At 36.3% G+C, this 23,443-nt stretch overlaps 1 protein-coding gene across 1 annotated transcript in view; it reads left to right on the forward strand.

Moving 5' to 3' along the window:
- Positions 1 to 23,443, forward strand: part of VPS50 (VPS50 subunit of EARP/GARPII complex) — a 101,548-nt gene that overhangs the window by 24,548 nt on the left and 53,557 nt on the right. Inside the window, exons 10-14 of the mRNA XM_075049364.1 lie at positions 4,268 to 4,310; positions 7,321 to 7,419; positions 9,356 to 9,496; positions 15,000 to 15,135; positions 23,093 to 23,184. Of these exons, the coding sequence (XP_074905465.1) occupies positions 4,268 to 4,310; positions 7,321 to 7,419; positions 9,356 to 9,496; positions 15,000 to 15,135; positions 23,093 to 23,184 (511 nt within the window). The remainder of the gene's footprint in view (positions 1 to 4,267; positions 4,311 to 7,320; positions 7,420 to 9,355; positions 9,497 to 14,999; positions 15,136 to 23,092; positions 23,185 to 23,443) is intronic.

A 23,443-nucleotide genomic window follows, 5' to 3' on the forward strand; every position in this document is an offset into this window, starting at 1 on the left:
CTCCTGTCAGAATGGTCTCTGACTTAGAAGGGTCAAAATCTATGAAAACACATGCTTTGCCTCCTGCTGTGCTCCAAATGTATGCTTTGTTGCAACTTCAGAGTAATTACCTATAATCCTCAATTTCAGTTTAGGATCTGCTTTTGAGGTATAGTTGTTTCAGGATCTGAAGATGCAGCAAAAAATGTGTGAAGTTAGAAGTTGTACCTGGAAATAAGCCCCTCTCTATTTTGAAGTCACATTTCAGGCCTGCTTTTTTGCTTTCTTTTTAGTTCCGTAAAACTTGTGTGTGTATATAAATTGACTGTACAGCCAACGTTTGCCTACATATATTAAAATTTTGAATCTCTTCCTTATGTAGTAGTAAATGAAAACTATATTTATTTGAATGAGGAAAAATGACTCTGACTTCCCTCAGTCCTGGACAATTCAGTTGTTTAGAAGCAAGATGACTCTGGAACAACTTTTGCTGTGTTTGACTCTACCTTTGCAGTCTTCCATACCTGTGTCCCATCTATACTGTTCCGTATGCTCTCCTTAGTATTTATTGCTCTTTCAGATGCTCTGTGGCTCCAAACATTAATCTTATCTCCTGCATTTTTTTTCGTCTGGAGAAATCGGCAACATTTATTCAGCTTGAAAAGGCAGCTTGATTTCTTAGAGTCTTACAGTGTTCATCTGGAAAACCTTGCTCTTTCAAGGTTTAGGTTAAATTACACAGTTTCTTTGACGTAAATTCTCTTTTGTGTAAATGATATGAAAGTTTCTGTTTAATGTTGAATCACTTCAAGCTTTTATTGCAGCTTCAAAGTTTATCTCCACTACACTATGTCCAGTATAGCAAAATTTGGAACTTAAACTAACAGTTCATGTTTTTGCCATTTGGAATATTTAACTGCAAAAGTCATACTGTTTTAAATCTGATAGCATACTGACAAGGTATGTGACAAATAGCTGTGAGGATTTACTTTGTTGTTGCACTCAAAAGGATATCCTTCCATCCAAGAAGACAGATTCTTGGAAGAAAGGATAATGACAGAAAAAATCAGCACAGCTTCTTTATTCCAAGAGAGTTTTTTGAGCTTGTTTGTTTGCATTGTGAGTGCAGAAGGACATTTTAGCTGCAAATCCCAGCTCTAGTGCGAACATTTCAGTCTCTGTGCACAGTTTTACTTGCTGAAGTCTGAGAGAATATGTATTGTATGGAATAATGTCTCACTAGCAGGGGATTGGGCTGAATGAATAAATAGATCTTTTGTATTTCTGTTAAGGACTGCAGAAAAAACAGCTAGTCAAGAAAACAGACACATGCTAGCACTTACAGCGTTCTTATATGAGTCATCACCTCTCTATCTTACCATGAAATTTTCACAGTATCCCTTTGATTGTCCACTGTCCACATGACAAAATCAGTGCCTTCCTTTTGTACAATCATTCTTCACATTTTTCTTGCTAGATGGTGGTAGGAATTAGGTGTAGCTCTTAAACAGCAGAGGATTTAAACCTTTCTATGAAGCATATAATTTTTTTTTTTTTGGCATATACATAATCTGAAGAGGCAAGCATATCAGCTTCTCTGCTAAGACTTCTTTGGTTTTAAGAGTGGCTGCTCATCCTTTGAAATAATAGGATGGATGTCTATTACTTTTGTTCACCATTGTCTTCTTCCTAGGGAATGCTTGCATTATGTGATTCATTTTTGTTTAAAAATAGAAATCAAAGTCTTTTGCCTTCTGCTTGTTGATCAGTTCTGATGTGAGTACACTCTCTTGAAAAACCTGAGGGAAAATGTAGTGTCAGATAATGGGATGACTGTCTATTGCATTTGGGTCAAAATGTTACTTCTGTTATATTGCAGTAATGTGCCTTCTAAAAATGCTCTAATTTAGATTTGTATGGATGGGGATGCAAAAAAAAAGACTCCTAATACATTTTTTATTAATGAAATGAATGCCTTGAATTAAATTCTCAATTATGGTAAATGGGCTTTCATAATAGTCATGTAGCCATTATGTCCAAGCACTACCTTAATAATTCTGGCTTAGAAAATATATACAGATTTAGCTGGACACTGCGTTTCTACATTTTCACCTCAATACTTGATCAAAGTTACTTTTCTTATGAAATTTTGTGATTGCACCTTCTTTTCCTGAATTAGTCAGCATAAATGTAGGCTGTATTCTTGCAAACACATCCATATATCATAGCTTGGTTGAATAAATAAACTGTGAATGTGTGTATTTAAAATTGGTGCTTGAGCCCTCACATGAAGGGGAAGACAGTGCTGTCACAGGAGTTGCACTAAATGGTAGGGGTAAGAAATGTGGCAGTTATACCTTGATTGCGTTTCCTGTGGAACAAGGTCTTTTTAATTTGTCCTCATCCTGCTCTTCCAGAAGAAAAGAAACGTACACTGTTCTGGAATGGCCCAGATCCTGGGGCATTTGCTGGGAATTGTGACATGAGGGCTCAGGTCCAGAGCTGCCCAAGCCTCCTGTGTCACCCGGTGATTGCAAGCTGAGGCTTGCCTGGCATTAAGAATAGTGGAAACAAGGAACTAGTTTTCATGTAGATCTATGCTGGTGTACAGATGAAATTAGTCGAATGTGATCGCCTGCAATAATCAAGAAATGGTTTCTGCAACCCAGGAAGTTTTTCAACCCTACGTTGCAAATTCTTCATGTGTGTGAGCAAGCTGCCTGGCTGAGGTGAAAAATCCATGTATATTTTTAATTTAATAAGAAAAGGTAAAGAAATGCTAGATTAGCAGCAGCACGTTCATGACATTGGTTTGAAAGGAATCATAGTCTTGTGTTTATATGTTACCTGCTACCATTAGGGGCTTTGTGAATTTTCATAGAACTTAAAGCAATACAGTTGCTTAATTTGTTCAGTCTGTGCAGGGACTACCTGTGCGTTGCATCATTTTTTGCTAATGTCAGCAGCTTCTATATTTTACACCAGTTAATTTCAACATGTAAGCCAACTATGTGTTTATACACAGGGGATGATGGTCTATGCTGTACCTAGTTCTAAAGATGGAAGGGAGTGATTCTGTGCACAGAGCAAGGTTTTTAGTCTTGTTCTAATGTCTTCTTGCTAGCTAAAAGAACTGGAGTAACAGGAAGTGCTCATAAACTCCAGCAGGAGATGTAGTAACATGAAATTGTTATGGAGGCTTTTCTGTTTGAAGGCTTGTTGCATGTGGAGGAACAACAAAGAAATACTGGCTGCTCTATTTAGTGTTTAATGCCAGCTCTTTCTGATGCAGTTTTTTGATTTAAACCTTTGTTTGGAGGGTGTTGTATACAGGTTAACTAACAGAACCAAAAAAAGAGGGGTGATGGGCATATCATTTAAGTGGAGAGAACTGGGTAGGGAAGCTAGAATCTATCTTTTGATAGTTAACATGATCTTTTCCCTTAGGAAAAGCTTCAGAGCATGGAAGGAAGTTGTCTAAAATCAGTTATGGTGATTATCCCATGAAAACTGCTTTCCATGCTTGAAGAGAATATCCTGCCTATTTCTTGGTTGCTTCAACCCTTCCAAACAAAAAGATAGTGGTCATATTTTGTGTCTTATTTTTCTGGCTGGTGTTCTGAAATTTTTAAAGCTGATTGTTGGAAAGGAGCAGTTGTGCCTTTCTTTGTCCTAAATAGTTTCTCTTATGGTAGCTATTTTTGTTAATCTTTCTATACCAAATATAGCTCAGCGAAGTGAAATGATGGTCTTAAAAAGATTTTCTGAGAGTTGTGTAAGCTTAAGTTCTTTTTTTCCTATAGTTTATGTAAGGGGTTCCTGAGCAACAAATAGAAGTTACTATACCATAGTTTGCAAAGACTTGACAGCCCTGACCTTTCTGGGTATGTTCTGCTGTAGACCACGGTGCCAAATCAAAACATTTGGAGCATGAGTTCCTTGGAGGTCGGGAATGTCCTTGAATGCTTGGCTAAATCCTAGCAGGATGGAGTCTTGTCTGGGCCCTCTTAACACTGTTGCATTATAAACCTAGGATAATGTGCTGCTGCAACAGATATTTTAATTTGAAGTGTTAGGAATACTGCAAATGCCTGCAGTAAGTGTCTTTCAGTAATAACAGTAGTGTGGTGATGCTAGTCTGACACAGTAACAGCAGGTTAATGATTTATGATAAATTACTACATTGTGGCTCAGTAGCAGGCAAATCTGTTTTTTGGAAATGAGAAACTTGGTGTGAAATGTTAATATGAACAGTAGTTTTATTTTAAATGTTTTTCTTTATTAATAGTGAGTTGAATTCAAAACTGCAAGACACCTTGGAACAAATAGAGGTAAGAATTAATACATTGATGTTTAGTAAATGTTAGTATTTAACCTCTAGGTACTAGAGCTTTCTAATACAATGTTATTAGCAATTACAGAACATCCACATTTCTTTCACATACTGTCTTTGGAATGCTATAGTCATTGCTATTCATGTAGACTTTTGTGCTGCAATCAACCTAAATGCTCTATAGTATGTTATCGAACTTACGAGCCCAGCTCACTAGTTGTGCCCACTTTAAGTGGTAAAGCAGTCAAATAAAATAGGCACGTAAGATTTGAAGTACTGGAGCAAAGGTATGCTCCCTGTATGAAGATGATGTATGGTGGTTTTCAGTCCTTGAACTGCTGTGAATTCTTAAGATGATTCCTAAATAGTTGTGAAAAGTAAATTAGCAGCATGCCAATAGGTTTGGATAAGCTACACAAAAGATCACAGTTTCAGTGGAAATTTTAAGAGGTCAGCAAACTGGAAACTGCTGGATAGGGCCAGTGCTAAGCCATAGGAAGTAAGACTTGAATAGCTGGGAAAGATGTGACTAAGGTCACTTTAAATTGATGGATAGTATTGCAAAAGCAAATGAATATAAAATGGTAAGTGTCTTGCTGGAAATTGGTGGCAAAAAAAAGTTCATGAACAATAGGAGTTCTTTTAACTCCTTTACTAGGTAATTTTGAGCTGGAATTTGGCAAGTTTTTGTAACAAGTCAAGTAATGTAGATATGTATAATGTATGTGTAGTGCATGTAATGCCTGTACATGTAATGCATAGCAGTAAGCTGAATTAGCTAGCCCAGCAGCTCTCTACGCATCTGTTTGTGTGCTCTTTAGTGCATGTATCATCGTACCTCGTTATGCAATTCCCTGTACAATTAGAACTTTGTTAAATTTCCTTCATTTATGCCTTTGTACTTTCACTTTCTTGCAAAGCTTTTTTTTTGTTCTTTTTCACTGATATGTGCTCTATTCAGTGCATGGCTGGTTCACTCTCGCAGAGGCTAGTCATTAAACTCCTCTCTGTTTGTTTGTTTTTTTAAGATCACTCAGTTTGCATTCCTATTGCTTTCATTTACTTTCCACTTATTACTTGTGAGGAAACATTGATGTTGCTTAAAATGAGACATGCATCTTTACTTCCTTCCAGTAACAGCTTTGCAGAGCTAATTCTGCTTATACTAAAATCTGGTAAAATGTGCCATGTTCGTTGGTGAAAGCAATTCACAGCTAGCTAAATTATCATATTCAAGATTTTTATTTATTACTTGTGAATTTATAGAAATATCTTACCTTACTCCTGTGAAAGTTATCTTATTTTCTACTGGAATTATATCTATGCATATGGGAGAAATGTAAGTCATCCTGCAGTTCACAGAGTGTTCCTGTGAAATACATGCTCTAATTAATATAGAATCATATTCTGCTAATTAGTATTTCAGTAATGAGTCTTCTCAGTAGTTGAGTGCCTCTGCTTATGTCCATTCCTTTTTTTTTTCTTTTTTTTTTTTTCTTGTAATTTAGGTTTTAACATTGATCTTACTTTTATACTGTGTTACACATAAAATGCAAGGTGGCTATAGTGGAAGGAACCATTGAAAAACGTGGCTGAAAAGATTAATGTACTTTGTGTTTAAGAGCTCTGTTCACGAGCAGCTTGATATCCCTGTTTCTCTCTTTGTACGGCTGTTCTGTGTGAAATAAGAGAAGAAAATAATTTTTTTTAAAATCAGTATATGGCTGAAATTCAAAATGCTGAGTAAACTTTTAAAGAAGTTCTGAATCTTTAGGTTACTTCTCCTTTTACCACTTTGCTTAGGAAAAAAAAAATGCAGTTTTTGATTGTATCCTAGTCTCCTTTCTTTGTGCTTAAAGAAAATATTAATCTGCTTAAAAATATCAACAAAATACATTCCCCCCCCCCCCCGCAACAGCAACAAAACCCACCCACCAAATCTCTGGGATTAAAATCTATAAATATTTTGTGGCTAATGAAGTATTTAATGAAAATTTTCCAGTGGAGTAAGTAAAAGTACATAGGGACTAAACAAACATCTCCTGTGGATTCTCTTTGCAAGAGCAAGACTACATTGCAAGATCCTTAAATAATAAAAAATGAAATGGCTTTAGTGACTAGCAAGGAGAGAAAATATCTGCTAGCTGTCTATATTATCATATGTTATTGATTCGTGTTTTCTTTTCTTGCATTGTTGATTGAAAATAACTACAGTTAAGCTGTGTATCTCTGAATATATTACAGTGTCTAAGTGACAATTGTGTTATTAAGCTACATAGTCAAATTCTTGGAAGCTTTATTAGTTAGTCATTAAGTATATGATCCTATTTTAGTTTTTTTTTCATTCAGTGCACGTAATAGATGAACTTCATTTACTGCAAAGCTGTTCAGTATGCTCAGACACAGCTCTGATGGCAGAACCAATAATTGTGTGTGTATGTGTGGGGGGTTTTTTTTTTTCCTCTCCTATGGTAATGATCGTTGTGCTCGTATAGTATTTCATAAATGACTTCACAATGAACTTTTCAGTCAGATAGTGTTAGTTCCATTTAATAGATGGGAGTCAGAGGGTTAAGAAGTATATAATTGAATTGGTTGAGCTGAAACACCTGTGGAGCATTTTCTTTTTTTTCCCCCAGATCTGGGTTTTTCTTAGGAGTCAGAGTAAAGTTAGAAATCCCAGCTCTCCCATATTGGGGTACTAGACCTTCTCAAAGTAAATATCACTTTGAATTTGATTTCAGCAAAGTAGTGTACTTTTTACTGTGCTTGTTCTTGGAAATGGTGGAACTGTTTGGCTGACAGAAACTTCAGACTGAAGTACTTTAGACTGCAAGAAGTAACATTTGAGCATCTCAGAATAGTCTGCTAATGTATAGTCTTGGCTATTTTACAAGCATAATTATCAGATAAATAAACATCTTTTCTTCACTTGCTGTTGTTTAATTAATGTATTACTTTGCCTGTTTTTATTTAGCGTTTAACATTTTTTTCCTTCATTTATATAGGAACAATTGGATGTAGCGCTCTCCAAAATATGTAAGAACTTTGATATCAGTCATTATACAAAAGTTCAGCAGGCTTACAGGCTGCTTGGAAAAACACAGGTTCGTACTCATCTTCTGAGTAAGTCACAAAGAACAGTAGTGTAACAGTGTGAAGCTTTGAGTACTGTGATGGAAGTTTATTTTCCTAATTGTCATGGTTTAACTCTAGCCAGCAACTAAGCAGTAAGCAGCTGCTTACTCGCTCCCCCTGGTTGGGATGGGGAAGACAATCGGCAGAGTAAAAGTGAGAAAACTCGTGGGTTGAGATAAAGGCAGTTTAATAGGTAAAGCAAAAGCTGCGCACACAAGCAAACCAAGTAATTCATTCATTACTTCCCATTGGCAGGCAGGTGTTCAGCCATCTCCAGGAAAGCAGGGCTCCATCATGTGTAACAGTTGCTTGGGAAGACAAACACCATCACTCTGAATGTTCTCCCCTTCCTTCTTCTTCACCCAGCTTTATATGCTGAACTTTGCCTCAGGCAGGAATAACTCAGTTTTCCCTAGCATGTTTTTTTATGTGCACTACAGGGACTTTATCCCCTTCTACAGTACATAAAAGTTTTGATTAGTCATAATAATAACAACAACAACAGTACTGCCTCTGATGATGTGATCCGTTTTCATACCATAGTGAGGCTAAACATGGTGGTGCCAGTGTAGCAATGTTTTGCTTAGAGAAGAGATTCCTCCAGAAAGCTTTAAGTGCTAAAGATCGTATCAAAGTGCCTGTCCCCTGATGAAGACAGGACAAGAACTCTATTCATTCTTTATTATGCTTGGTTTTTTTAATGTTGTTTCCCAGTATTCAGAAGTGTGGCAGCCATTAGAATGTGTTTTTTGAGTTTGTTTTTAAATTTTTGCTTGGTTTTTGTTTCTTTCTAATTAGAACCTTTCTAGCAAAGTGTGTGGGGTTTTTTTTCCATGTCTTGACTGAGGTAAGAGTGTAGCTCTGCAATAAGATAGAAACGGATTTCTCTTCCCATACTTTGACAATGTGCAGAATTGTTGGACTGCCTGAAGACTGCAACTTAAAATCAGGGGAGAAGCTCGATTAAACTTTTCCTTTGTTAGTGCATTGTGTGCAATTGTATGCAATTTATTTATTTAAGGGACGAAAGTAGATCTAATGCATTAACTGCTCTGAAGTCTAGTGCATGGTACGTTGAGAAAGGCAGACTTTTTGTTTGAAATATCTCCCATTTTGACCTCTTCTCATTAAACAAAATGGCAGGAACCTTCAGTGTCTTCAATACTTTTCATGTTTTCATTTGTCATTCTGTTTTCTTTGACTAATTCAAGTTAGGACTAGCTGCAGAAGATAGGTTATTTGTGATAGGATTGAAGCAGAATTGCTTGTTCATTTCTTATGGGGACGATTGAGTTCTCAGCTCTTGTCAGTAGCAAAGAATGTCAAATAGCAAGTAGCGAAACAACACTTTCAAATCTGCAAGATCTGATAACTTCATTCTGGCAAATCAAATAATTTTTTTATCAATTCTTATGTACCATATATACTGATCATTAGCATATCTTGAAACAATGAGAAAATTCAGTATCTGAAATGGACTAATGTACCAGTCTATTAACAAAGGATCAATAGGATAAGTAGGGAAACAGCCTGACCTCAAACTCAGGCGTGATTATCGTAAAACATATGTTATATAGTCATTAGTGTTTACTACATGTACTGAAGTTTGTTTTTCTGGAAAAAGTAAGCTTTGTTAAATGTAATTTTTTTTTTTACTGCAAAGAGGGTTTTTGTAAGAAATTTATCGATATGATGTGCATGCCTTTCTGTAACACTTAATCCTACTTTATATTCTTCAAGGAAGAACTGAGTTTGGCAAGCGGATGAATTGAGGACTTTGTAGTTGTTTTAGTTTCATTAATTGCAAAGGAAATATTTTTATCTTAGTTGGAGGTGTTTTCAGTGGGAAAAACAGCACTGATCTCAACTTGTTTCTCTTTGACACATTCATTCCTTTTCTTTTAGACAGCAATGGACCAGTTACATATGCACTTCACTCAAGCCATTCACAACACTGTGTTTCAAGTAGTCCTTGGATATGTGGAGCTGTGTGCAGGAAACACAGACACCAAGTTTCAGAAGTTACAGTATAAAGACCTCTGTACAGTATGTAATTCTTGCATATACTTACATTTTTTAATCTGAAGTTTTCCACTGTTGTAAGTGTACCTTATGTAAGTAGGGACTCGGTAATTAAAGTAAACCTGCAGCTACTATAGTTTCTTAATACAACTCATAGGCTAATTGAGAGATCAGTTATTTACAACTTAATGCTGATTTTGATTGCACTAAATCTTAGCACTTTGGAGTTAGTATACACACCATCTAAATAAATGTAAGGAAGTAGATCATAGGATACAAACAGGAGACAAACATTTCGAAATTCCCATGTCTTCAGTATAATATGCTAGTTACTGGAATCACAGCTTTGAACTTTATTTCGGTGCATTTAGGCAGTATTCACAATTTTTATAGTACTGCATTTCACTAAGGATTCTTGTAAAGATACTAACAATTGGAGTCTTCCCATTACTCCTAACTTTGTATCAGATGGATTGCACTTTTGGTATCAAGGCAAGGGACAGCTGTAATACTGAGATGCAAAAGCCTGATGATAGGCAGATCATGGATTGGTAATAACCATGGATTTTCCTCTAGTATAGATTTTAGGTGCAGTTTCTTGCATGTGTATATTTTGTTTTATCTTTTTTAAAATGTTGTTAGAATGAATTACTGTATTTTGAGTAGTATTTTTGGTTCAGTCTTTAATTCTTTCTCATGTGATTTTACTGTTACACCCTGAGAAATTTTCTTAAACTTCAGTGGTGGGAAGGGAGAGTGTGAGATATTTTAGGTGGTTCTAACATTGATTTGAAATTTGAAATTATGTTTCTATCTTGAACATTCTTCAGGACATTTGTTTCAGTCACAGGCTAAGCCCTCATCATCCTTCATCAACTCAAGGACCCACCCGATCAGTTGCAATTTAATAAATCAAAGTACAGTCACAAAGAGATTGAAATTCATGTTCTGATCCATTTTCTGCTCTTTCACTTCTCAGATCTCCTGGGATTGTGCAGCTTCAACTAGTAAACAACACATCTGCATTGAAAACCATTTCATTTTGAAGAGGTGCCCTTTTGACTTAAGAGGCTTATGTAATCTAAAAGGCTTCATATGAGTGAAAGTGGATTATAAAAAATTAATTTATTGGGAGTAATTGACATAAGTATTAATGAACAGAATGAGCAAGGTTCCAGATAGGTGGTATTTGCACTTCACTGAGATGAGTTTCAGTGGAAGAAAGCCAGCAAACCCTGATCTCTGTTCTCTGGACTGCAGCCCTTTCATATTTCTGCTTTAAGTCTTCAGAAGGTGGTTTTGTTTTCATTTCTTAGTTTCTAAAGCACTTTTCTTCTGAGTTTTTTTGCTTTATACTTCTGTATGCCCTTCAGTTTTTCTCATTCTTTGCTGATGTTTATAATACTAAGCCCATTTATTTACACTTAGAAACAGTACTACTGAGTGCCTCCTGACATCTTCTAAAATACAGATTGTGTGCTGCTGTTGATCCTTACCCTTTTGTCACAACCCAGGCTGGACAGACCAGGGAGTCCTGTTAAATTCTGAATTCCCTCAGTCTAAATCAAGGTGAAATGACACCAAACGATCAGTTAAAGATTTTATTCATGACAGAAGCAAACTAAACTGGGGAGGCATGATTGTAGGTGGCAGGGTTTCTCACAACAGGAACTGGCATAAGACAACTACTGTAAACTGTGTAACCCAGGGTAACCATATACATCAATTCAGGGAATAAATTAAAATAAAATTAAAATAAATAAATCCCTTCTGTTGAGTCACAAGGTTCAGAGCAGACCCCCTTGCTTTCTAGACTCCTCCTCAGAGAAGGGCCCAGGGGTGTCTGGATCCACTCTTAGTCCCAGACTTGGTCAATGGTTTTATGTCTTAAAAGGATAAGGTGTAGGGATTGTGGAAAAGGAAAAGGAAAGAGAGAAGAAGACAGAGAGAGAAAAAGGAAGAGAGAAAGATTTCACTGGTCCTGGGTCCAGCGTTGGTCCAGTCAGCCGAGGGGTCCAGTCCCGGTGGGCTTGCACACCCAGGGCTTTAGTTGGTGTCCTTTTATCATTCTTGCCCCTCCTTTGGGCGGGCACCCGAACTCGTCAGGTTAATGAACAGTTTGTGAGCTTTTGGGCTTGGGGTTTTTTGTGGAGTAACTTCTCCTTCCCTGCAGACTGTGGCCACTGTTTGATCTTTGTATCAGAACAGCTTATCAGAACAGGGAGCTGCGCACCCTCCAGCACGCCCTCCCCCTCCTGTTGCTGATGTCTGAGCTGATGGGCTTTTCACCTTGGCTCCTTGCTGTGCAGGGTTTGTCTTTAAGCAGAACTTGCCCCACCACAATGTTTGAGACATTAACTCTTTCAGTCTCTCACACCTTTACAGTGCAGGAGGATCTTTCAGATCACTGGAAATACTGCATTTCATAATACACAGAAAGAGAGTGGCTTTAACTGCATGGTTACAAAACTATTACCTCATTATTTCTATTTGGTTTTCCTTCTGCAAAACCCTCATGAGATGCTTCTGTAGTTATATGAGCCTGCAATATATGGAATATGGCAGACTGTATAAAGGATGCTACTCAAACTTTGGGGCTATAATGTACTATGAATACTGCTGTAATTTCTTTGAAATTTACTGATTTTTTTTTTTATTATTTTTTCATTACTGTCTTGGTAACAATTAGAGACAGACTGCAGATGGGAAATTTTGGTCTCTGTTACAAACCATGCTGTTCAGTGTCGGTTATTACCTGTTGCAGTGCATTTGTGAAATCAGAGCACTGAATAAGCTGGACTATCATAGCAATTCCATTTCTAACTTCCCATAGAAAAAATACCAACAGATTTTAATCTCTTGCATTCAGTTGTCAGGGAATAAATTGTTTAAGACTAAAATATGGGCCTTCTTTCTCTGTGTCTAGTTCCAGTGAGAACCCTCTTCCATCTGTCTACACCGTTAAGCCAGGATGCTCTTCACGTATAAGTGGTTATGGAGTAGTTAATCTAATTAAACAATGGAAATAATATAAAATTAAAGTTTTCCTTTTTGGGCAGACGTCCTGTTGTGTTTCTAAAAATCTTTCTAAATGAACTCATTTAGCTCATTTCCATTTTACATGGGTAGTGGGGAACTACATTGAGGTTTTTTTCTTTGTTTTAATTTTTGTTTGTTTGTTTCTTTCTGGAAGTCAGATACTGGATTTTATAATAATGTCAGGTTTTTTTAAACAATAATGTTTTCAGTAATTCTTAGGCATTTATGTAAGTTATGTGCCTGTGCACTTTGAGTCCCTGTTTCCTTGTTGAGCATTTCTTTTCCTAGTGATATGCCTAACTCTTACATCCTTTCTCCTTTTGAATACTATGGGAGCAGGGGAGAGTTTGGCTGCTTCATCTTCAAGTTTTGATTTTCTTTATTCTAGCATAAGTTCAAAGAAATTCAGTTGTCTATTTCCTTAGTCTAAATGGAATTATCTTGGTATTTAGTAAGTGAACCTTTCTTCCTGGCCACCTGGAAGCAAATATGTCTTCAAGTATAGTGATCTGCACAATCAAAGTTTAGCTTTTATAGCTACTAAAAGCCCTGAAATACAGTAAGAGTAACATTGCCTGATAAGTTGGCAGAGAAAGTTGCTGAAACAGCTGTTGAAATGGCAGGACAACTTACTGTTTAAATGATAAACATATTACCCTATTTTGTTCCATTGTTAGCAAAGGTCTATAGTATCTGAGATTAAAGTGTCTCAATAATGCAGTCACTAATGTATATCAACTCTCCAATTAAAGGGTGTTTTAGGAAAAAAAAGTGTTCTCAATTGTTCCTTTTTTTAATGTACCAAGAACTTGACTTTCTCTTTTTTTATTGGTGTGTCCAGGATGCCTAATTTGTATCCTTGAGGCAGCTCTGGTTTGATAGGGAGCAGAACCAGAGTAATAATTTGTTTAAAAAAACTCAAGCAAACTGAAAAGACATAATGATTAATATGAGGCCTCCAGATACTTTTGCTAGTGGCATCTATTAATGCTGAGGAACAGTTTTTGAGTCCTTAACCATTAGCAGAGTGTTAGAGAATATGGCTTGGGCAGTATGTGCTACTGCCAGGAACATTATTTAAGCTTAGGAAGCAAGAGAACATGATTAAATAGAAAATAAAGATGTGCAGGTTTGTTTGTTTTTGTGGTTTTTTTTTTTTTTTTACCTGAAAGCTGAAAAATAGGAGGGGTGTAAGTGATGCATCTGCATTTGTGAAGAAATCTGTCCAGTCTAATGTTTATTCACCATCAAACCTAATATTGAAGGTTATCGACATTTTGTTGCAGTTTGTTGCTCAGGAAGGTCACTTAGTGTTTAGAAAGCCACAGTTATATCAGTGGATGAGGGTGCAGTTCAGAGGGAATTGATTGCTTTGATTAAGGGTTTGCTTTCTATAGAATCCATGGTGGATTATTTTGGTGGTTATGTTGACATCACTGTTGCAGAAGCTGTTACTATTTTTGAAGAGTTTTGTTGTAACTGTAATGCCAGAGCTTCTATATCATCTTGGATATACATTTTTGGGTTAGCATTCAGTACCCAGATGGTAAAACTAACTAGCCTTGCAGAAGGCTTGTGGACACTGAAGTAGCAATGGGAAAGTATGAACTGTTTTCTGCAACAGTGTTAGTTTGAAGTGCTGATTTCCAGACTTCTCTGAGAACCTTTAAATAATAATGTAATTGAAATCCCATTTGTGCAGCTGGACTTTGCCCTTTTTTATAAGCTGTGAGACTGTGCTTCTTCACAGCAAGTGAGACGAGGGTGACTTACCATTGCCACTCAGATAAGCAATATATTATTTTAGTCTTTTCTTTACCCAGCAAGACCCCTTCTCAAATTTATTCCTTTACCTGACAATCTCATCTTAGATATTTCTACTGTGTATCTATCTCTCTGATAAAATTGATACTTTTCACCTAATGAATATCTTAAATCATAAGTGGCTCTTGGGAGCAGGATGGATTGGGGAGATAGGACAGGTGCCATCTAAGTTTGTTTATTTGTTTTTATACTGCTTCTTTATACAGCATTCAATCCAATGGGACATCAGCCAGGATGGCTTCTATGTACTACTGAAGTACAAGTGTCTGTAACATTGAATTGACACAGTGTCTGCATGTCACAGGGGTGGCTGCGTCCCTCTTTGGTGGTGTGATGTGCTGACCGTTAGACTGTATGGCTTTACTTCTGTATCTACCTTGCTGTTCCATAAATATAAGAGGTGGTTAATATATGGGCTAAGTGAAAAAAAAAACCAAAACAAAACAGGTGCTAACAAACAAACTTTACACTTTTAGACAGCATTTGATTCGTTGACTAAAATCAGGCATTCATCAGCTCTCAAATACTTTTAAAAAGGAAACTGATATACATCAAGCACCTCAGCTATATGTATGAATACGAAAGTTTTTGTATGGTTCGTTTTGCTTCTTCAAAAAATGAACATAATTGTTAAGTTTCACAATATTATTTTGGTTTTCTGTAGCATATTACATCAGACAGCTACATTCCGTGCCTTGCTGATCTCTGCAAAGCCCTCTGGGAAGTCATGCTCAGTTACTACCGAACGATGCAGTGGCATGAGAATCATGACCAAGATGAGGCGGTAGCTGTGTCTTCTGGTAAGAAACTGTTCTGGAAACAAAACTGCTGAAGTTAATTTGTGTGTTGGTACCTTTGTGGTCTTGACTCAGTGCCTTCAGCATTATTGCTTACAGTGTGCAGTAAGGCCTTAAATACTAACTGGATTTTTGTAGTCTTCAGTGTAAGGTTCATTTTTAATGAATATGTGTATGTGCCATTATTACAGATCTAAGCAATTTTATTTTAAACAGTGCTTATTGTTGAGTGGGAAGTCAGCTGTGGTAGATGACTTCAAAATCCTCCAACATAGCACCAATGTGGAATTTCAGATTTTTTTGATCAATGTTGAAATTTTCACTGCATTTTAAGCTTAGTAGATTGGGATACTGGATTATGTACTAGGAAAGGTGACTGAAACAATAGGGAATGAATCTGTTGTAAATCTGTTGTGATTTTCAGGAAATCCAATTTCCTGATATGTCATATCTACTAGTGAATCCATAATAAGATACAGTCACAATTTCCTTGATACCCTTACAGGAAAAGGCAAACATTTCATCTTGAAGTATAATTTTGATTTTCTTTTATTGTACCAGTTTGTGTTTTTAGGACAGAAGCACAAAACCTTTGTCCATTGTCCAAGTCCTCTTAAGTACATTTTGCTGGATGTATTCTAAATTAATATAAAATGTCTGAAGACAGACTTTATTTCCCCACTAACCCAAGATGCTTGTGTTTGGCAGAGGGCAGAGTGTGAAATTTACAGTACTAAGATTTATGCAAAACTCCTATTTATTTGAATCAGATAGGTTTGCTGTTTTCTTACTGAAAAGGAGGCTTCTGTAAAAGAACAAGGAGTGTAGGCTTGCTGCTAAAGTTATTCTTTCTTGCCTGATTTGCATAAAACTTGTATCCTTTATGTTAGATGATAATAAGAAGGGGAAAACTAATTGGAAATAGAAGTAAGGAACAGATCTTGGAGCACTGTGCTTCCTACAATGTATTTGAAATCCAACATTTCTTTCAGAAGTCAGATTTATTACAGATTTTAAGTCTTAAAAAAATGAAATTTATGCTAATTAACTTTGTCTTCCTACTTTAAATTTGAAAAATTAATGAAAATATTTTCTTTGGAGTGTCCTTCTTGTATTGTGTGAAATCTTAAAAAAAAATATTTAAAAAAAGTGGATTCATGTTATTTTAGGTGAGAGTTTTTATAAGTATACCAGAGTTAAAATTCAGAGTTGAAATATTTAATTTTGAGATGCACTATGAGAAGAAAGATTCTGAAGTTTTGAGTGAATTGCCCATTCTCAATAATATTTAGTTTTAAATTTAACATAACTTCAGATAATTACATTTACTTCTCATGTTTTCATTTTGTTCTGATCTTTGCGTGTGTAAAATAAAGCAGGTATCATAAAGAGTTGATTGCATAGAAACATTATTATGGTAGGCTTGCTCAGCTCCAGATGTAATTTTTAAAATAGTTCCCCTTAGTGTGGTTACTTGTGATATCCTGCAGAAAGAAAATCATTTGCACTGCAAAACCTTTTAAAGGAACCATTAAGCCTAATAAAGTCATATATTCAGTCACATGCATAATTTTAAATGCATTGTTTTTTAAATGCATGCCAGAGTGTTTTGGTATGTTTACTACTAATCCACTAACTCTTCTGTCACTCAGTTTTTAAGTTTCTGGAGACATTGTGGCTTAGCTGTAACGTACAACTAGAATATATTTGAGCTACTGAGTCACTTTTTCAAATACCTCAGCAATGATAAAGCACACAAAAGGGAATTTCACAAGTATAATTTAATTTCAGAGGGACTATAAATATCTACCAAGTGAAGTCATTGTGCATGCTGTAGTAATTATTAAACCTGTACATGGAAGTCTCATTCCATATTTATTGATTTAATAGCTGTGATATGTGCTAAAGCCAAAGAGTAAAATCCTGTAGAAAGGGTATGTAGAAGGCTATTTCAGAAGGAACCATAGAAGCAGTTCAGGAGATTAAGCTGAAATTATTCTCTCAATTAAACCCCATAGACTGGAGCAATAGAAGGAGCAGTCTTAACTGTTGTATGTGTATCTGGCTTTTATAATTTTGAGAACCGAAGGCTGTCCCACTATTTTTCTCTCGTTGTGCCAGTTAATGTCAGCAGTCTTACAAAGTACCATAAATGGGTCAAGGGACTGTTGATCTTAGGGCACAGACCCAGCAGTAGAAGTGAGAAGCTGGATTTAGAAGACATGAATTACATAGCTCTTTCTATTTTAATTGTGATGCTTATCCAAAAGAAGTCCTGCATGGATTATGGAAAGGAGGTTGCAGTTCATCTAGATGGTGTGTTGTGTATTTGTGATTATTAATGCCTGTTACAGATATTAAAATGTCCTTCGCATAACTTGGAAATAATTGCTGTTCTGTATTTCTGAGGAAAGAGGTATGTCTCCTTTATATCGTTAAATATTCTGCTTATTTGTGTTCTGGAAATTAGTCTAGTTTGAGACTGATGAGCAAAATGGAATAGAAAATACTTTCACAACAGGATTTTTTTTGGGGGGGAACGTTTTTAGGAGAGACTCTGAGATTGAGGCTTTTTTCTTTTTTTTTTTTTTTTCCATAGAATTGAGTTCAGAATTTTTAGTTGTTCTTTCAGTTATAGTGTGGACTAGTCTTTGGGGATTACTATTTTTAAGATCAATTAAAAAAATACCTAACTTGGAATAAACTAAATGGAAACAGATAATTATCTCTAGATATAAATGCAATCCTAAAAATTTTTAAAGCATAAAACATATTTTAGTACCTTTCATGAAATAGGAAATACTAATGAGATTTAGTTTGCTGAAGTGTTATGACAGAGTGGCAGTAAATCACAGTGAAATGTATGGTATTGATAGTTCTATGAATCATCAATAATAACACTTAACTAATTGCTCTAATATACTGTTGGAAAGATAGAATTAAGTGTTCATATGTAGGACTTGTTTAATCATACTGAAGATAAAATTAGTGAGCTAAAAGTATCAACTCCATAGCATAAAATGAGTTCTAAGTCACATTTAATGAACTGCTACTTATTCTGTGATTTTGGTGTTCGTATTGTAAACAGCAAATTGCCATGATACAGGTTTTCATCCCTGAAAATAAACTGCTTACTGGAATTTTTTGCATTGCACTGTTGGTCATGGTCAAAGCATTGTTTGTGTTTGTAGTATAGAATCAAAGAAAAAATGAGTTTTAAAGGGACCTCTGCAGGTCTTGTTGTCTTCCCTGCTCAAAGCAAAGTGGACTTCAAAGTTGCATTGGTTTGTGCGAGGTCCTGTCTGGTTCAGCTGGATTTTTCCATACCATAAAATTTACTGTGATGTTGATGTAATTCACATGTATTTTAATTTAACACTAATTTAACAGAAGAACTGAAACTAGGCAGTAAAATGATAATTATGGCATTTAAACTCCTGATTTCAGAAGTGTAATCCTAGTGGTAAAAGTTGGTAGCAACTGTAATAGCTGTAATAGATTCAATGAAAAGCAAGAAGAAAATGATGTAAGATGTAAATTTATCTTCAATCATTTTAATTTTCAAAACACTCCATTAATAATATTGCATAAATTCTGTGCAAGACCTGCTTGGTATTCAAAAAATGAAGCTAGAGGACAGTGATTTGATTGATTTCTTTTTTTTTTTTTTTTTTCCCCTCTGCCTAGTGAGGATTAAACAAAAACCTTTTGTTATGACTGAAGGCTGCCTTAGTGAATTTTGCAGAACTACTGAGAAATCTGAAAAATTACTGTATTTAAATCAGGCATCTAGAATAATAACTTCTGGATGCTTCTGATTCTTATTTTTATGTGAATTATGAATATTTATGTATTCTGCTACGTGTTCCAAATTTTTTAAAGCAGAAAGTGTAACTGCTTTTGGACCTTTCTCCAATCCTTGATGTTCAAGGAAATTATCCTAAATTCATATGTTTGAATGTATGAAATTAGCTGCAGTACAGTTCATTAAAAGACTGGAAGCAAGACCTCTTAGCATCACTGGCCGTAAACCAGGAGCACGAGGTGATTGCCGTAAAGAATATTGCATGGATTTTTATTGACAGTCATGTATATGACTGTCCAACCGTTCCTTCATAAATGGCAGTTCGTGAGGACAAGGACTGTGGTCTTAATCTTGAGAAAGGATCAAAGATACTGACTTGTTTAGACTTGGCTTCACTCTGCAGAAGTATAGAAGAGAGGAGGTTGCAGAAGCTTCTAAAGAGGGTAGTGTGACTGAGATAGCTGGTTTTATTTACACAGTCAGAGAAAGGATAAGTCCGCTTAGTGTTTCTCTAGTTGGGTTATTCTTTCTGTTTATATTTTGTTTACCCTTCCGTGATAAGTTACTTTTGAAAATGCCTTTGTCAGAATTGCTGCTTTCAGGAGAAAAGGAGCATGTTTAGGTACAGTTACTAAATTATAATTTACGTGTATACTGGCTAATATTTGTTTTATGATTTTTCTTTCATAAGGAAAATTTTCTTTGAGTGCCCTGCAACAGTAGATGTAGTATGGAATTACGTTTGAGTCTTGTTTTCACATCAGGCGACCTTTTATCTTCTCATTTTGAGTAATTGGGTAAATTCTCAGCCTGCAAAAGCAGTCTCAATGACCTTAAACAGGAAAGAGTTGAACACAGCTTTGCAGCCTTGGAAGAAATTAATATCTATCCCTACTATAAGGCCAAATTCCAGAATGTATTTCATTATGTTTTTAATTGTGAGGAGGATTTAATCAATTGAAAGTACCAGAGCTTTTACATTCTGGCTGCATATAGTATTGTACTCATTCTATATTCTTGAGGTTTAGCCTCATGGGCAGACTGATTTTAACTTAACTGGCTTGAAGATTCTTCTTGGTAGTATTCATATGTTCACTATCGTAATACCTAGCTTGCAGATGAAGCTCCCTCAGTGTTTGGTAAAGATCATAATTTAATAACATGTCCAGAGACACCAAACAGCTCCACTTCAAAGAAATTAAGCAAGGCCAGCATCCTTCTCAGTAATGGTATTCCCCACATTTGCTTAATTTAAATGGAGCTACAGGTGTTGAAGGTTTCATATCTTTGTTGTTTCTCTTGCTTTGTTGTCATATAATAGATAATATGTTTTATATATGCAATATTTAGAATTTGTTTTTATTTACATGGGAAATCCAAATAGTTCTTGTTCTGAGAAACATACTCTGAAAAAGTTCAAAGCAGAAAACACATGGTTGATGGGGAGAAGGAATATGCATATCATGCTCTTCTACTTACAGAGAGTCTGGCCTAGGACTCAGAGTATGAGACACTGGTAAGTGCTATTTAGGATTAGTGATTGTTACAGAAGGAAACTCTGCTCACTTGGCAGTGAGCACTGGATGATGTAAAGAAAATACGGTCAGAACATGGTCGGACTCTGCTGTGTTCTTTTGTATTTTGGTTTAATTGAATTGTCAGTATCTGATACCTGTCATAACCATTCTTGTTCAGTCATAGCCATTCTTCCTTCTCTTAAATATGCAATAGTCCAGACAATGCTGCAGAGATCTGTTCTGCACACATGTGTAAAGGTTGATTAAAATCTTGTATTGGCCTCCCATTCCTTACTGGGCTTATTAGTAAGGTGCCCACAGTATTTACGTGATATTCATCTAGACTGCATGGTCTGGATTCAGGGCAAGGCTTGACATGGAAAGAGCATTTTGTCGTTGACAAAAAATATCTTAGCATTGGCAAATGGAGGTTCTTTATGGTTCTGTACTCTTCTTCAGTAGATAGCAAATTAGACACAAAAAATTGCTACTGTCTCTGAGGAAAGTGAAATTAAGCCAGGAGGCTTTCTGGAAAAAAACTATGAAGCCTAGTAATGAAGAACTGCAAAGGTCAGTCAGGATTAGCTCTCGCTGTGGTCCTGGTAGCACATTACTACCTAAGGAACACTATTGTGACATGGATTCAGGATGCAGGTGGTGTTTTTGTCCTTGCTAGTTTTGAATGACCATATAAAATCCTGTCCCTGCAGTGAGATCTGCTCATGAATGAAAAGCTGCTGGAGCTGCACCTGAGCTGTCTGGCAGCATCACACAGTTTAACAGCTGAACATGCTTCACAGCCTCAGTGCTGTCTCCCTGGGTGGAAGCTGCATGTAATCCCACTGAGGCAGTTCAGTCCATGGCCTTGGATCACTTCCAAATTCCTTGCTGAGGCTAGAAATAATTCCACCGCTCCCCCCCCTCCCCATCAAATAATGTGTTCCACAAGTTAGGGTTGGCCAAGACAATACTGCCAGTTGTTGAGGAGCTGCTAAATGTTCTACTCTTTCCTTTACCTTCCTGTTTGCGTTATAGCAGTGATGTGTCTACCTGGTCATGAAGTCCAACAGGTTAAAAAGAAGGGGGTCCATCTTTCAAGAACGCAATCTAAGTCAAGGATGTTAGACAAATGCTAGTCTGTTAGACATGTCCTGTTGCTCTCCACGTAGGCCCAAATTATAGGTAGGAACTGTCTTTCCCATGATATCATAAGGAACTTTCATTTATTTATTTATGTATTTTTTCCAGTTCCCTCTCTTGGTTCCTGCACGATCTGGACTTTGTGCTGCCTGTTCCCGTGAAGCCTAGGCAGCAGGGATGGATGAGACTGCCTGATGTGTGTGCAAAATAATAGCTTGGAGCTGGGTGGAGGTTTTTGAGAGGAAGTGCTGGAATCAGGGAAAGAAATGTCTTTGAGTTGGGAGCCTGTGTGTAGAGGTAGAGAGACGAGACCAGCTGGGCCAGGAGCAAGGCAGTAAATAGTCTTCTCAAGTACTGAAAATTAGGTGGAAGTTGCAGAGAAGATGGAAAGGCAGGTCTGAGCTGCATGACAATGCTGGGGTACTGCAGGCAATCTTAATTCTTCTGTGTTTGCAGCCTCTTGAATGATGGGGTAGAAGGAGGGCTGTATGTTTTGTAATATTCCAGTGTAATATTTTATGTGAGTTTTTATCTTTCTTGTCGAATCACTAAATGGTTTGGGCTTTAAAGGACATGCATAGTTGCTTGTCAGGAACAGCAGATTTTTCTTACCATGGGGAAACTTTGTATGTATAGTCTGGCTAAGACAGAGCTTTCCTGTCATCAGTCACAGGCTGTGAAGCAAACTGCATGACACTGTGCCATCACAGTCTGCAAGCATAACCACAACTGTATATTTACAAACCAGATATAAAATAGTACCTTCTCTTTTTTAGAATGAAAATAAAACTTATTTCCTCCATGGGCAGAGGGAGGACCACATACAGGAGAAGTTTACCATGCATTATAGTGCTTTTTTGGAAAGTGATCCAGTGCTGCAGGAATGAAGGTTTTAGAATTAAATAATTTGGAAGAACGAAAGACACCTGCTTGTATGATTGACATTATTTTATGCTTAAGTGTAGATTAGAATGAGGGGGGGGGGAGGGGGAAGAAAAGAAAAGAGCATGCTATATTGTTTGCATAGTTCATGGAAAAAGTTTCAGTATTTTTCCTCAGAGTTGCAGACAGAATTTACCAGGGCAGAAATTTAAAAATATTACTTCTGAAATTTTTAAGTTCATAATTCTTGTCTACAAAGGTAGAATATCTTAGAGGATCTTGTTGTAGAGAGCATTGCTCACTTCAGCATTCAACTTTATCTTGTGTATTTGAAATATCAGTATCTGTTACTCTCATCTTTTTTTGATTTTTATTGAATGGGGTATCCTGCTTACATAAAAGCAATCAGAAGTTCTCCTGGTCTGCATTAGCATATAATATTTATATGTGCTTTATTAATTTCCTTTCAAAAGTTTAGAGCAGTGGAGCTCTCCTGGAGTTTGCATAATGGGTAATATGATAGTGGCTAAGGCAGAAGTTTCTTTATGGGTAGAAAACTAGGATGCATTTCAAGGCTTTTGGAAATACGTACAATACCTTTCACCTTGAATTTCAGATGGCAGCAATGTGATTGGAACTGAAGAGAACAGTTTTGACCGCAGCTATGTAAAAAAGAAATTGGAACATGGGCTTTCACGAATATGGCAGGTATGTTTTTTGATTTTTTTTTTTTTTTTCTTCCTAAATATTTATCTCCTTGCTGCTGCCCCCCCTCCGCTGGTATTAATTACAGTTATATTTATACTGATCTTCTTAAAGAAATCTCCACAGGGATTTTTTTTTTAAAGTGATTTGTTTTGAGCTAAAAATATTAAAAGCATGGAAATACAATTTCCCTGACTCAGTTACTGCTTGGTTGCTATGCTTACAAACTCAGTCAAGATACCAGAACATAGTAACCTGACTT

Source organism: Buteo buteo, chromosome 2, assembly GCF_964188355.1.
Source record: "Buteo buteo chromosome 2, bButBut1.hap1.1, whole genome shotgun sequence".
NCBI lineage: Eukaryota > Metazoa > Chordata > Aves > Accipitriformes > Accipitridae > Buteo > Buteo buteo.